The following is a 14,170-nucleotide window of genomic DNA, read 5'->3' on the forward strand; positions in this document are numbered from 1 at the left end:
GTAGAGACGGGGTTTCACCGTGTTGACCAGGATGGTCTCGATCTCTTGACCTCGTGATCCCACCCGCCTCGGCCTCCCAAAGTGCTGGGATTACAGGCGTGAGCCACCGCGCCCGGCCTCTATTACACGATTTTTCAAATTTTCTCTAAGATATGGCACTTATAAAATCAGAACAGACAAAATGATATCAGGTAAAACAAACAACTGAGAGCAATTTGGGAAAAATCCTCAGGGCACAAAATGTATTGCTGTTAATAATGGGCTTGCAATTCTGGGCTGTGGGTATACAATACTGTAATTTCAGGTTATGTATGTTTGAATCTTAGGTCAATGAGCCAGAAATAAACATTCTGGAATTCCAGATCCCCTAGCGGATATCATGAGTATGGTGTGGGGGCTGAGTTTCACCTCTGACTCAGACCCTGTGGGTGACAACAGGGTACCATTTGGCCTGAGGAGCCACTACAGGAGAACTGAGAAGCTGGGCGCTTGTCTTGTTGATGGCTGTTGGCAGACATCACTTTTTGTTTTTTCACTTTAGAGTGTGCAACCTACTTCCTGGTGACCAACCACCAAAGCGAAGGTGGAGGAAACCTTTGGCTCTCCTCCCACTTCCGGAGTCATGTGGGGAGCATTTCCAGGCACAGGGACGCTCGCTGAGAGCACATTCCTAGAGGAAAACACGGTTTCTATAACAGTGCTTCTCGGTGTGTCCTCAGGGAAAAGACAGCGTAAGTGGCAAGAAGTACGTGGGGGAGCTAAAAATAGAAATGGAGTGTGTGGCCCAAAAATGGGTGAAGAAAAGAGTGAAAATCAGGACCAAAGGAAGTGAGAGGGTGTGTCCTGCTAGTGCATGGATCTGGATCTCATTTAAAACATTCATCTGTTCCTGAGTCAGAGTTTAAAATTATAATGTTACAGAGCCATACTTGGTCCCTTCAAAAAATGGGAATACACTGTTAATGACAGAATATAAAAGACAACTTTTAGAGCTTGTGCTGACTAACCCCAGTAGGACTGCAAGATAATATATACGACACCTAGTTAAACTTGAATTTCAAAAAAACAAGTAACTTTTCAGTATAGGTATGTTACAAGATTACTCGTGTAGTTTAACTGGCTGTCCTGTATTCTTATTTGCCAAATCTGGAAACCCTACCAGAGATGGAAAAGAGAAAGGATGAATGGAGGCTGAGCTAGCCAAGGGGGACAAGAACAGAATCACCATGTCTTGTACCACAGAATCCAAGACGGGCAAGAAAGGCCTGGAATTGGGCTGTCTCAGGATGATTTTTCGTGTATATCATGAATACCCAAAACCATGGAAGAAAGAGAGGAAGTAAAGCTTGTGTGTGATCACCTTCCACCATCAGAGGTGAGCTGGTGTTTTAGACTTTTCAACCATCCTACCCACCTCATGTCATCTGAGACCTGCCGTCTCAAGGTGGAGTGGTACTCTTCCTGAGAGCCTCCCTGAAGCTAACCATCTTCATGTTTCACGTCTTCTTAGGCTCTACCAACAACTCAGCAATTTAGTAACAGTTTTAAAAAGGGCTGGCCCATGCTTTAGTTATGTCCATGTATATAAAGGTCTACCTCAGCCTGGCTGACATGATGAAACCACATCTCTACTAAAAATACAAAAATTAGCCAGGCTTGGTGACAGGTGCCTGTAAATCTCAGCTACTTGGGGCTGAGGCAGGAGAATCGCTTGAACCCAGGAGGTGGAGGTGGCAGTGAGTCGAGATCGAGCCACTGCACTCCAGCCTGGACAACAAGAGTGAAGCTCCATCATTCATAAATAAATAAATAAGCCTACCTCTAGGGAAAGAGGCCCTGGATATTTCTAACAAGAGAGCCCCAAAATAATATGAAGCAAAAACTGATAAAATGAAAGGGAGGAATAGTTCAAAAATAAGAGTTGAGATATCAATTCCCCACTTTCAGTAACATATGGAAACATAAGACAGAATATCAGCAAGGCAACAGAAGACTGAAGAGTCTAAACCAACTAGACCTAAACAACATGCACAGAACACTCCATCCAACAGCAGATGAAAGTACATTCTTCTCAGGTGCACATAAAACTTTCTCCAGGATAGAACTTAGGTCATAAAACAAGCCTTAATAAATTGAAAAGGATCACAGTCATATGAAGTATTTTCTCCAAACAAAGTAGAATAACATTAGAAATCAGTAAAGGAAGAAAATTTGGGAAATTTGTAATTATGTGAAAATTTAAATATACACTTCTAAATAATCAATAGAAAAAAAAATCAGAAGGAAAATGACAGAATACTTGAGATGAACAACAACAACAACAAACCTTATGGGATGCAGCTAAAGCAATGCTTACAAGGAAATGTATAGTGTAAATGCCTATTTTTTTTAAAAAAAGAACATAATCAATAACCTAACCTCTATCTTATGAAACAAGAAAAAGAGCAAACTAAACCAAAGCAAACAGAAAAAAAGGAAACAAAAATTAAAGCAGAAATGAATAAAATAGAGAGTAGAAAAACAATAGAAAAAATTCACAAAATCAAAAGTTGGTTATTCAAAAAGATCAATAAAATTGACAAACCTTTAGCTACAAAGAAAAATAAAAGAGAAGACAAATTACTAAAACCTGGAATGAAATAGGGAATTTTATTACTAACCTCAAAGAATAAAAAAGGTTATAATAGAAAACTATGTACTATGTTGTATCCCAAGAGATTAGATAACTCAGATGAAATGTTCAAGTTCCTAAAACAGAAACTACTGACTCAAGAAGTAATACAAAATCTGAATAGACTCATACCAAGTAAAAAGATGAAGCTAGTATTGGAAAAACTTTTCACAAAGAGAACAAATTATATTACATATTTAAAGAAGATTTAACATCAATCTTTCACAAACTCTTCCAAGAAAACAAGCAGAAAGAGGAGGAGGAGGAGGAGGAGGAACGGGGAGGAGGAAGGAGGAGAAAGGAGGAGAAGAAAGAGGAGAAGGAGGAGGAAGAAGAAGAATAAGAAGGAGAACAACAACAACTTTCAAACTTGTTCTAGAAGGCCAGTATTACACTAATGCCAAAACCAGAAAAAGCTACCACAGGAAAACTACAGACCAATATCTCTTATGAATACAGACACAATTAGATAGTGGTAATGGCTGCACAACTCTTGAATATACTAAACACTGTTGAATTGTACATTTTAAATAATGAGTGAATATTATGGTATATAAAATACATCTCAGGTGGGTGTGGTGGCTCACACCTGTAATCCCAGCACTTTGGGAGGCTGAGGTGGGCAGATCACTTGAGGTCAGGAGTTCAAGACCAGCCTGCTCAACATAGGGAAACCCCGCCTCTACTAAATATACAAAAATTAGCTGGGTATGCTGGTGAGTAGGAGGCTGAGACAGAAGAATTGCTTGAACCCAGAAGACAGAGGCTGCAGTGAGCCAAGAGCACTCCAGCCAAGGAGTGGAGCCACTGTACTCCAGCCAAGGCAACAGAGTTAGACTGTGTCTCAAATTTAAAAAAAAAAAAAAAGAAAGAAAAGTAAACTATATCTCAAAAAAGGTGCTTTTTTTTGTTGTTGTTTGTTTGTTTGTTTTAAAAAAAGGCCTTTCCTGGTGAGGAATTGTAGATGTAATAAGAATTTCTAACACTTACCGGTGCTTGGGAGGCTTACAAAAAATACTAAGTAAGAATTAAGAAAGGCTGGAGGTGGTTGGTGAGGGTGGAGGCTATTTTGGGGATAATACAGGCTTTTACTCTTCAGGGAAGGCACAGCTGTTAGTTAAGAGTGGGAGGTATTAAGAACAGAGAAATTAATTTGACTACCAAGTAAAAACATCTGGTCGTCAACACAAAATTCTTTGAGCTGAGTTAGCATGACTGGCCTGTGGCAGGTTAACATATTTCTAACTAATGAGACCAGGCATTTAGTAAACCAATTCCTGACCCTACTGTATGATAAAGGCAGAATTAGTTCATATTTTTAGTAGATAATTCCTGTATGTTCGGTTACCTGCTCCCAAATGCGATGTCTCTCCCGAGAGCAGAGCTGATGATTCTGAGTACTGCTTTAGGCATTGGAGCTTCCTGGGCTTCATTCTGGTTCTGCCACTCATAGGCTGTGTGAGTACTCTGAGCCTGCAGTGCTGGTGTGTTTTCAGTAAGATAATGTTTGCAAAGCCCCTGAGTCACTGAGGTCCCTCAGTAAATAGTTATGTTACTGCCACCATTTTCATCTTTATAAAGTGAACACTCAAGAGTAGTGCTTACATCTTGGGCAAGGTATCATTTTAGGATGGTTAGTAGTACTGTTTCATACCCATTTTAGGCGGCAGTGAAAAATGGCTGAAGACTCCACAAGGCGTGTAATGCCCAGGATCCCGTGGCACGAGCTAAGGCGCTACACTCAGTAGCACAGATGACCTATCTTGTGCTGGCCTTCTGTCCTTCATGGCCACCAGCCCAGGAGGAGCCACAATGGGGAGTGCCTGGTTTCTTCAACTTCCAGTCACAAGCTAGTCCTCATTGAGGGAAGTGTTTTGGGGTCTTAAAAATGAACTGTCCCTGGTCTCATGATGTTCTCCCCTGGAAACACATTTTGCTTCTGGTTGCCCTGAACCTTGCACAGGAAGGAGGACACAGAGTCATGGGCAGAGCATGGACATGGAGTGGTGCATGCAGCGGGATACAAGAAGCAGGGAGGTCAGGGTACTCTAAACAGAGGTGGAGAAATGCCCTCTGTGCCCATCCTTGGGAGGAAAAATTCCCTAGACCCACAGAGAACACCAAACAGCTACTTCCCTCTTCACCCTGGAGCTTTACCTGAATGCTGCAATTCCTGAACAGGGAGTATCCATCAAAACCAGGCACCCAGGAGATCAGAATGCTGTGTGCAGTACTGTTACGGACGCTGACTTCAGTTGGTGGGGAGGGAATTGCTGCATAAAACCAAACACACACACACACACACACACACAAACACAGTTATAGATCATGAGAGGCTATAGCTACCAAACAAATGCATTAATACCTGTTTTTGTTCCTTGAGATCAGTAAATGGAAACATGTTTTCAAGAGGAGCCTCCCTACGCCTGAGGGTAATTGTATTAGCCAGCACTAAGTCTTCCAGTGAAGGGCCGAAGAAGTGGAATACAGACCCACTTTCCTGTTCACTAACGAAGTAAGGAGACCTTTGATCTGGAAGAGGATGTGGAAATACTCATGTCCTTTACTGAGTAGGTGTTCATGGACCCTGCTGTGTGCATCTGGCTGGGTACTAGTGCACTAAACAGAGACAGAGTCATAGTGCTGCCCTCCTGGAGCACATGGCCTGGTATGGGAGACCCATGTTAACCGAGAGCAAAAGCACCCTGTGACCAGAAGAGAGCGGTGCCACAGGAGTGTGTGTGTGTGTGTGCACACGTGCATGCGTGTGAAGGTGTGTGTATGTGCATGTGTAGGAGGAGAAGCTTTCCAAGCCCAGGAAACACTAGGAATTGATTTAAGCAAATGAGCCAACTGCATCTGCTGGGGGAAGGGGGTGTGGCCTCCAATAGGTGTTCTATGACCCCAGCTGCAGGTGCATCAAGGGTAGCTATTTCAATTAGAATCCAAGAAGGATCTTAAATTTGGGGAATCTTATTTCTTTGTGCTGAATTGAATTTGTAATAATAATTACACTTAGGCCGGGCGCGGTGGCTCAAGCCTGTAATCCCAGCACTTTGGGAGGCCGAGGCGGGTGGATCACGAGGTCAAGAGATCGAGACCATCCTGGTCAACATGGTGAAACCCCGTCTCTACTAAAAATACAAAAAATTAGCTGGGCATGGTGGCACGTGCCTGTAATCCCAGCTACTCAGGAGGCTGAGGCAGGAGAATTGCCTGAACCCAGGAGGCGGAGGTTGCGGTGAGCCGAGATCGCGCCATTGCACTCCAGCCTGGGTAACATGAGTGAAACTCCGTCTCAAAAAAAAAAAAAAAAAAAAATTACACTTATAATAAAAAATGAAGGCTAACATTTTGTGTGCTTACTATGTGCCAGACACTTTGAGGGCTTTCTTTGCTCATTCCTGGAATCCTGTTAGAGAAGTAGTCTTACAATCCCCATTTACAGTTAAGGAAACAGGATCAGGGAAGTTAAAAACTTATCAAAGGTCACAGAGAGGTTGTAAGCAGTACAATGGGGACTTGAACTCTGGTCTGCCTGACACTGGCACTTATGTCCCTCAACAGAACACTGGAGGCCTACTGCCAAGGACAGCAAGCAGATGGTGGGAACACCAGCAGGGACTATGAGTCTGGTCTACCACCTGACCTGGTATATGGTCCTGGGCACAATTACATGCCCTGTCTACAACTACATAAGTTTCTCTCCTCTATAAATGGGGATAGTAACAGCCCTGCTCCATGGAGCTGCAGAGAGGAATAAACACGGTGAGCCATGGATGAGGCCCAGGGAGGCTGTGGTAAGAGTAAAGGTGATGATGGAATGAGCAGGAGAGAAGGAGGAAGGTGTGTTAAGACCATCAAGCGTGCCTTGGGTGCCACATTTAGGAGTTTGGGTTTTGCTAGTAGACACGCAGCTTGGGGAGTAGGGAAGAATTAGCATAGCATTTGACTCACTTCCCTCAGCAGATTATTTGTGGAATTGTCCTACAGTATCTGCCTTTCCAGACCAAAATTTGACCACATATACCATAGTAATTACACATTAGAGGAAGGGAGACTTGGTTTTTTTGATATAAATTTTACAATAAATGAAAGCCAAAAACAGAAGTTTTGGGAATGATCTAATAGAATAAAATCTTAGCTAAAATTCTGAGGGAAGCATACAATTGAAGAAGTGCTTTTCATTTTATACATTTTTAAATTTTAACAAGTTTATACTTTATGAAGATGTCTTTACAAACTCACACCCACTCACAAATTTTTGACATTCCCAACATGTCTTTTGGAAATTGTAATAATGAGATTTCTGATGAAGGAAGGAAGTTATACACTTCCTCCAGTAATAACTTTTAGTTTGCTTATTTTTTTATCCCAGTGAACTTTTAGAATATGCCCTTTCATAGCCTTTGTCCCGCTGATTTGCTGAAACTAAAATTAGCACCTTTTTTGAGTAGAACTTCTTTTGTAATTTTGAATCTCCTTCTGTATGTACTCAACCTTTTTTTATTAAAGAAGCTCTGCTTTTTCCTTGCACTGTTTTCCTAAGGATAAGATGGAAGGAACATGAGCCCAATAATTACTTCTCAGTATTTAAATTAAGATCAAACAGTAAAACATAAAATTTGTTTGAATTTCTATGACACATTAAGGAGGATGATTTAAGAAGAGATAAAAGCCTACTTGTAGGTTTTCCTTCTCTTTCAAATTTCAAGTTTAATACCTTTGATCACACAGAAGGAGGATAAGGTAGATTGGATTGAAATGTCTCCACTAGCCTAGGGGCCTTCAAATGTGTGCCTTTAATTCTGTTATTATAACTCACTGCCAAGCAAGCTCAGCCTAGTGAAATTTTAGCTCAGAGGAAGCAAGAGGAAGAGGGAGTTAGGAGGAAGAGGGATAGGAACACTGGGCTCCAAAGAAGAGTGATCTGATCCCTGCTTTTCCTCTGTCTCCCTGAGTCAGTTGGTGGCAGAGACTCATGTCAGGCCCCCACTGACCTGGGAAGGACAGGGTCCATTTCCTTGATCATGCCCCAAGCCAGCCTCATCCCCAGGGCTCTTTGAGGGTTAAGGAGTAGTTTGGGTGGAAGAGGTAAAGTGAAAATAAGAACCAATATGATCAAAAGAAAACATTTTTAGCTTATTTTCTTCTTGGACTGAGCAGAACTAAACAAGTAAATGTTTATCAAGGACCTATATGCCAGGTACTTCTGAGTACTTTTACTTGTATTAAATCAATAAGTCTCAACAATAGGTAGATTCTGTCATTATCTCCACTTTTCAGAGGGGAACACTGAAACCAAGAGTTGACCAAGGTCACAAAGAACATCAGTGAGAAAGCCAGGACCCACACCCTGGCAGCTGGCTGCAAGCTCACGCAGCACCCTCACCAGCTCCCAGAACATGCATGGGGAACCTGGCCTTGCTGCTTACCTTTGATGTTGATCTGCACTCCCTTGGACACAGTCAGTCCTTTGTCATTGTGGGCCTCACAACTGAAGACCGCCATCTCCGTCAGGCCTGGAATGGAAGGAGACTCATGACACCAGCAGCAGAGAAACAGGCTGCTATTTACCACAATTCTATGGTTGTCTTCACATTATTTTATTTCTTGGTTCATTGTTTTTGGCCATTAGTGCAAAGTTAATTTAAAAGGTATGCCTAGCTATGGAGAAACAAACCTGGGATTGAACCCAAGGCACCAACAGCAAGGTAGCCATGGGCTCAAAAAGCCGATGTTTTCATTTATTCAGATCCTGAATGGTGAGACATTAGGTAATAAAGCAGGATCATTTAGACTTCTACTGCAAATTGCTGGCCCCAATAGCAAGGAAGGTGGATTCTGAGGCTTACCCCATCCTGCTGCCTAGCCACCCAGTACATACAGTGCCATATGCTATGCATATTTCAGAATACTAAAAATAGCAAATAAAAGCCACAGTTTAAAAATTTCAGATGATTTGTTGTAATTAATTATTTTTAATAGTAAAAACTGGTCAATTCACACGGATGTATTATATAAATGCAAGGGATTATAACTAATCAAAGAGAAGACACTAGCGCTAAATGAAAAATGCTAACATTTCAGAGGTTTGAAGACATCTTTAAAAAACTGATTTATTAATTTCAAATAGAAAGAAAAAGAAGTTACCCAGATCTTGGTTTCTAATGCCATTCTCCAACAAAAGGAACCAGGGTTCCTTGGAGAAATGGCTGATTCTCAGATTGCTGCAGGAAATATATGAGACTGGAGTAAAATATAAAACAAACACAACATGTAACAAATACACACATATACACACAGAAAGACAACAATGGGTCATGTCAAAGAGACACAGAAGCTAATTCAAGGAGTTCCCAATGGCCAAAACTGGAACAATTTGAGCAAGAAAATAAAGTAGCTTTGGATTATAACCCAAAGAAGAAAATAAATACCCAGGAGTCTCTACCGATATCAATAAATACTTAGATAAGTTGGATAGAATAGACAAATCTTCTCGCAGGATATTCTGCCCTCAAAGAGGTGGAGCATAACTTCCCACTTTTTAAGCATGGGCTGCACAGAGTGACGCCTTCCAACAAGTACGTCATGAAAAGAGCAAAAAAAAGAAAACTGAGCGGAGAAACTGACAGACTACCTGAGCCACATGATCAAGTGATACATCATGTTGATAGAATGTACCCTTGATAACAGGTGATGAAAATGTCACTTCACCTCTGTGGTTTTCCTCCTCAGAACAACAACAACAACAACAAAAACCCAGGCTAATCATGAAAAAAACTACCAGTCAGTTCCAAATTGCGGGACATTCTACAAAACACCCGACCAGTAAGACCTAAAACCTGTCAAGGTCATTAAAAACAAGGAAAGTTTGAGCAATCGTCACAACCAAGAGGAGCGTAATGAGACATAGATTACTAAATGCATTATGGTGTCCTGGATGAGATCCTGGGACAGAAAAAGTAAGGAGGTAAAAAGCTATGGAAATATGACTGAAGTCCGGACCTTAGTTAATGACGATGTATCCGTATTGGTTCATCAATTGTAGCAAATGTACCACACTAATGCAAGGTGCTGATGACAGGGAAAAGGAGGGATGGGGTTTACAGGAATTTGCTTTACTATCTCCAGTGTTTTTCTATAAGTCTAAAACAACCCTAAAATTTGATTTTTTTTTTTTTTTTTTTTTTTTTTTGCTTTTTAACTTTTTTTTTTTTTTTTTTTTTTTTTGAGACTGAGTCTCACTCTGTCCCCCAGGCTGGAGTGCAGTGGTACAATCCCAGCTCACTGCAACCTCCACCTCCAGGGTTCAAGTGATTCTCCTGCCTCAGCCTCCTGAGTAGCTGGGATTACAGGCAAGCACCACCACGCCCAGTTAACTTTGTATTTTTAGTAGTGACAGGTTTCACCGTGTTGTCCAGGCTAGTCTTGAACTCCTGACCTCAGGTGATCTGCCCGCCTCGGACTCCCAAAGTGCTGGGATTACAGGCATGAGCAACTCCGCCTGGCCTGAATGGTTATTTTTTAAAAGTACAACTATACAGTATATATCATTTAGTTGAATCTGAAAACTTCTATATCTGTGGCACACAAAAACATCATCTGGCACACAGTAGTATCTTCATAAAATTGTTGAAAATACGCCACCATTTGCTTCTTAGCAGAAAAACTTATTTTGTTTTCTTCTGTCTACATGTTTAGGAAATTTTCCACCTGATCTTTTTAAGCTCCAAGCTTGTCACTAATGGAGTAATAAAAAATTTGAAGAATGAAAGGGAAAAAACACTGCCGAGGGAAGCACAGCAGGCATCAGCCAGAAAGGCTGTTCCTGGTCGGATGCCTGCATGGCCACAACTGTGCCAGGGCTATAGCCAAGTGGCCACTATGTGGCAGAGGGCTGTGTCTGGGAGAAGCTGTAGAAAAAATGCACATCTGATCCCTTATACATTAGTACTTCTTCTGAAAGGTTAAATGTGTGTAAAAAAGAAAATCAGTGCTGGTAATTTTCCATCTAGTAAAAGGTTGTCACCAGTGTCTGCATTTTCCTGACTAGACATGGGTCCCTCAGGGAAAAACAAACCCATGCATCTCTGTCCTATGATTCGGTAGTGATCTTTCATTTCTTCAAAAATAACATTGTATTTTACAGAGAATTTGACAGATACGTCACAGGATCTTAATTTTCCAAGAAGAGGAATACTACACTCAGACTGGAGGAAAACCCTAAGCTAGATTGCTTAGTTAAATTCTCTTGAAAATTTAAAGTGCTAAGAAACAAAAACTCCTGGTAAAAGCCATCTCTTTTCATATTTTTATCACTTCCTCTCAAGTGAGACATGAAATTGCTGCTAGTTTGTATAGTGACTTAGACAATATTTATTATACTGAGGAGGAATATTTCTTACACCCATTACACCCACATCTATAAAAGGATCCCTGTGATACTCCGCCTTGGGGTCTTTATATCTTCTGCTTATATTCCTCCTAGAGAATTTTGAAAAATACATGTGGCCTCTGACACATTTTGAAGTTTGCATCCTTAAAGTTTTCATAATTTAAATAGCTTCAAAGAATGTAATTTGAGGTACCTTGAATATCTTGACACCAACACCCACTGAAACAACTCTTCCCCAGCAGCAAGAAGTTTTCCATCATGACCCTTCTACTCCTCCCAAGAATTTCATCCTAATGGTACACATCTGAAAGTTTTTGCTTAAGCAAATCATGGGAACTTATTGGCAATTAAAATATACCTTGAAATTGCAAAAATGTTTTCTTCTGAATTGATTATACTCATTAGACAGGTAAGAGAGTTCTTTTTTCTTTAGTAATGCAAGGAAGAGATGAAAGGAAAACAGGAGGTGGAAAGGGAGAACTGGAGTGGTATCTGGACTTTGGGCACTTTGTCAAGCATTGATTTTAAGAAAGAAGATACGTACAGGATGAGGATCAAGACACTGATCGCTCCAAGGGATCCGTGCTCTGCTGATCACTGTTTCATGGTGAAGCCTCTGACACTTTGATTTTCATGCCTTGGCATCCCTTTGAACCTTCCAGATCCTAAGCTTCCAAGTGAGATGCCCATTTCACCTACCAGGCTGCATGAACTTGCAAAAACTGGCTTATATTTAGAAAAATTGGCTTTGGTTCAATCAGAAGATACAGGGAGTTACTTACTTTTTTTTTTTTTATATATTGGAGGAGACATTTGCAGGTTAAAATTAGTGATTTGACTTCAATTGTTCTTATCAAAACTCTTAGGAAACCCTTGAATACAAACTACAAAATCACATTCTAAACGTGTCATGAGGGGAAGAGCTAGCCGTATGATAAAACAGGAGGTTTATTTCACTGAGATCCATTAGCAAGTTACAGATCCTATCGTAGGATCCCATAGTAGCACAATTCAGGCTCACTGGTCTTCAGTCCTATTAGGCTTATCAGTGCTGAAAGGAAACCATTATCACAGAACATGACTTCAGGTCAAACGGACAGTCATTTCTCCTGTGTGTTTCTTTTCATAGTGCACACAAGGTCAAAAACGCAACCTATAGCAAATGTCCTAGCACAAGACACTCACACCAATTCAGAATTGCCCGGCAGTAGCTAAACAATGTATCAATACAGTTTACAAGGTCAGGTGGTTTGCGCCCATAGGCCAGATAGATGCCAGCAGAGAGAAAGAGGAAACTGGTTCAAACCACAGGTAACTTTTCCCAAAACTAGATAGCACTCAGGGCAAAATATAGTCTTCTTTGCTTAATTTTTTCAGCTAAACTTTCATGGCTTCCCAACTAGACACTCGTTTATAAGCCTGGATTGACCACAGCAATGAGTGTACACTGGGAGAAGACAGCTCCCTCTCACTTGCCAGTTCTCCCTCTGTGGATGAACAATAACCACCAGCCTGGAATAGACCCTGACATTTTATAGTCCCAAACCCTGTGGCTTTCCAGGGAGAAAAAGCATCCACTTCCCTACGTCTCCACCCTCCCACCCACTCTGTCCTGAATGGCCCCGGGGAACTGGAGCTCCCACAGACTCCTGAGACAACTCCTCTTCTAGTGGGTAGGTCGTCCCCCTTACAGCAATTTCTCCTTTTCACCCAACTCTATTATGATGGTGCACACCCCTCTTGCTTGGTCCTCTACTGGTTTGAGAAAAGATATTTATAACACAGCTCTGAAAGATATTTTTAAGGAACATTCAGTAACAGGATGTTCCCTTGAGGGAGGGACAATCGGAATTGCTGAGGGAGCAACTCCCAAGAGCACAGCTGAGCCAGTTCTTTGAGTTCTGGATTAAGCAATCATGCAAATTAACCAGATAAACAATTCTGTCCCTTCTTTTTCTTTTTTCCCTAGTGTCCATCTTTCTACCAAAGGAAGCAACCAATGGAAGATCATGCTGCGTAGCTAGCTTCTTAACTTGGAACTCTCTATCTACTCTGCATTCATCCATGTGACAAATGTTTACTGAGTATTTACTACAAGCCAGACATTTTTTCCAGAAACTTGGGATATATCCATGAATAAAACAAAGATCCTCTCCCTTATAGAGCTCACATTTTTCAGGGAGGAAAATGGGCAATAAATAATAACCTTGATAAATAAGCAAGATGTATGCTGTATTAGAAGGTGGTAAGTACTGTGGAAAAATAGAAGATGATCAAAGGGTCAGGATGGGTAGGAAGCAAGCTGCAATTTTAAATGATGGGCAGGGGACATCAGAGATGGTTCCTTGAGAAACGGCCTCTGATCAAAGAGTTGGGGGTAAGGAAATGGGCCAAGTGGATACTCTTGGGCCTGGGGAGGTTCCAGGCAGAGGGAACATGTGGGAGAGGCCTTTGCCTTTTTCTCTGAGCGGGGTGGAAAACCCAGATCTATCAGGATTGCTCCAGCTGCCATGTGGAGAACAGACCTTAAGAAAGCAGGTCTCTTAATAGCTCCACATGTTTTTCTGCTATGTAAAATGTGTATTAAAAATGCCTAATTAGCCTGGGCAACATAGTGAGATCCCTTCTCTACAAAAAATTTGGAAAAAGCTGCTCATCCCTGTAGTCCTAGCTACTTGGGATGCTGAGGTGGGAGGACTGCTTGAGTGCAGGAGCTTGAGGTTACGGTGAGTCGCGATCACACCACTACACTTCGGCCTAGGTGACAGAGCAAGACCTTGTCTCTAAACACAACAACGAAACTGGCTAATTATCACAGCTTGCTATGTGATTCAAAGTAATTCTTTACAGAAAGTACTGTGGGCATTATGAACTAATTCGTATAAATTCCAGTTATTATTACTGTTTCTGTTATTACAAGGATATTAATAATTACATCCAACTAACTAAAATAAAAGCTAGCTTAGCTGTTTCCCAGATATGGATTTTAAATATAAAACAAGTATTTTTCGGCCGGGCACGGTGGCTCAAGCCTGTAATCCCAGCACTTTGGGAGGCCGAGGCGGGTGGATCACGAGGTCAAGAGATCGAGACCATCCTGG

General features: G+C 41.4%; 1 protein-coding gene across 1 annotated transcript in view; it reads right to left on the reverse strand.

The window, feature by feature from the left end:
* MERTK (MER proto-oncogene, tyrosine kinase) overlaps positions 1 to 14,170 on the reverse strand; it is a 137,533-nt gene that overhangs the window by 64,518 nt on the left and 58,845 nt on the right. Inside the window, exons 5-6 of the mRNA XM_037727200.1 lie at positions 8,107 to 8,193; positions 4,829 to 4,944 (exon numbers count right to left, since the gene is read on the reverse strand). Coding sequence (XP_037583128.1) covers positions 4,829 to 4,944; positions 8,107 to 8,193 — 203 coding nt within the window. The remainder of the gene's footprint in view (positions 1 to 4,828; positions 4,945 to 8,106; positions 8,194 to 14,170) is intronic.

Source organism: Cebus imitator, unplaced genomic scaffold (assembly GCF_001604975.1).
Source record: "Cebus imitator isolate Cc_AM_T3 unplaced genomic scaffold, Cebus_imitator-1.0 Scaffold222, whole genome shotgun sequence".
Lineage (NCBI taxonomy): Eukaryota > Metazoa > Chordata > Mammalia > Primates > Cebidae > Cebus > Cebus imitator.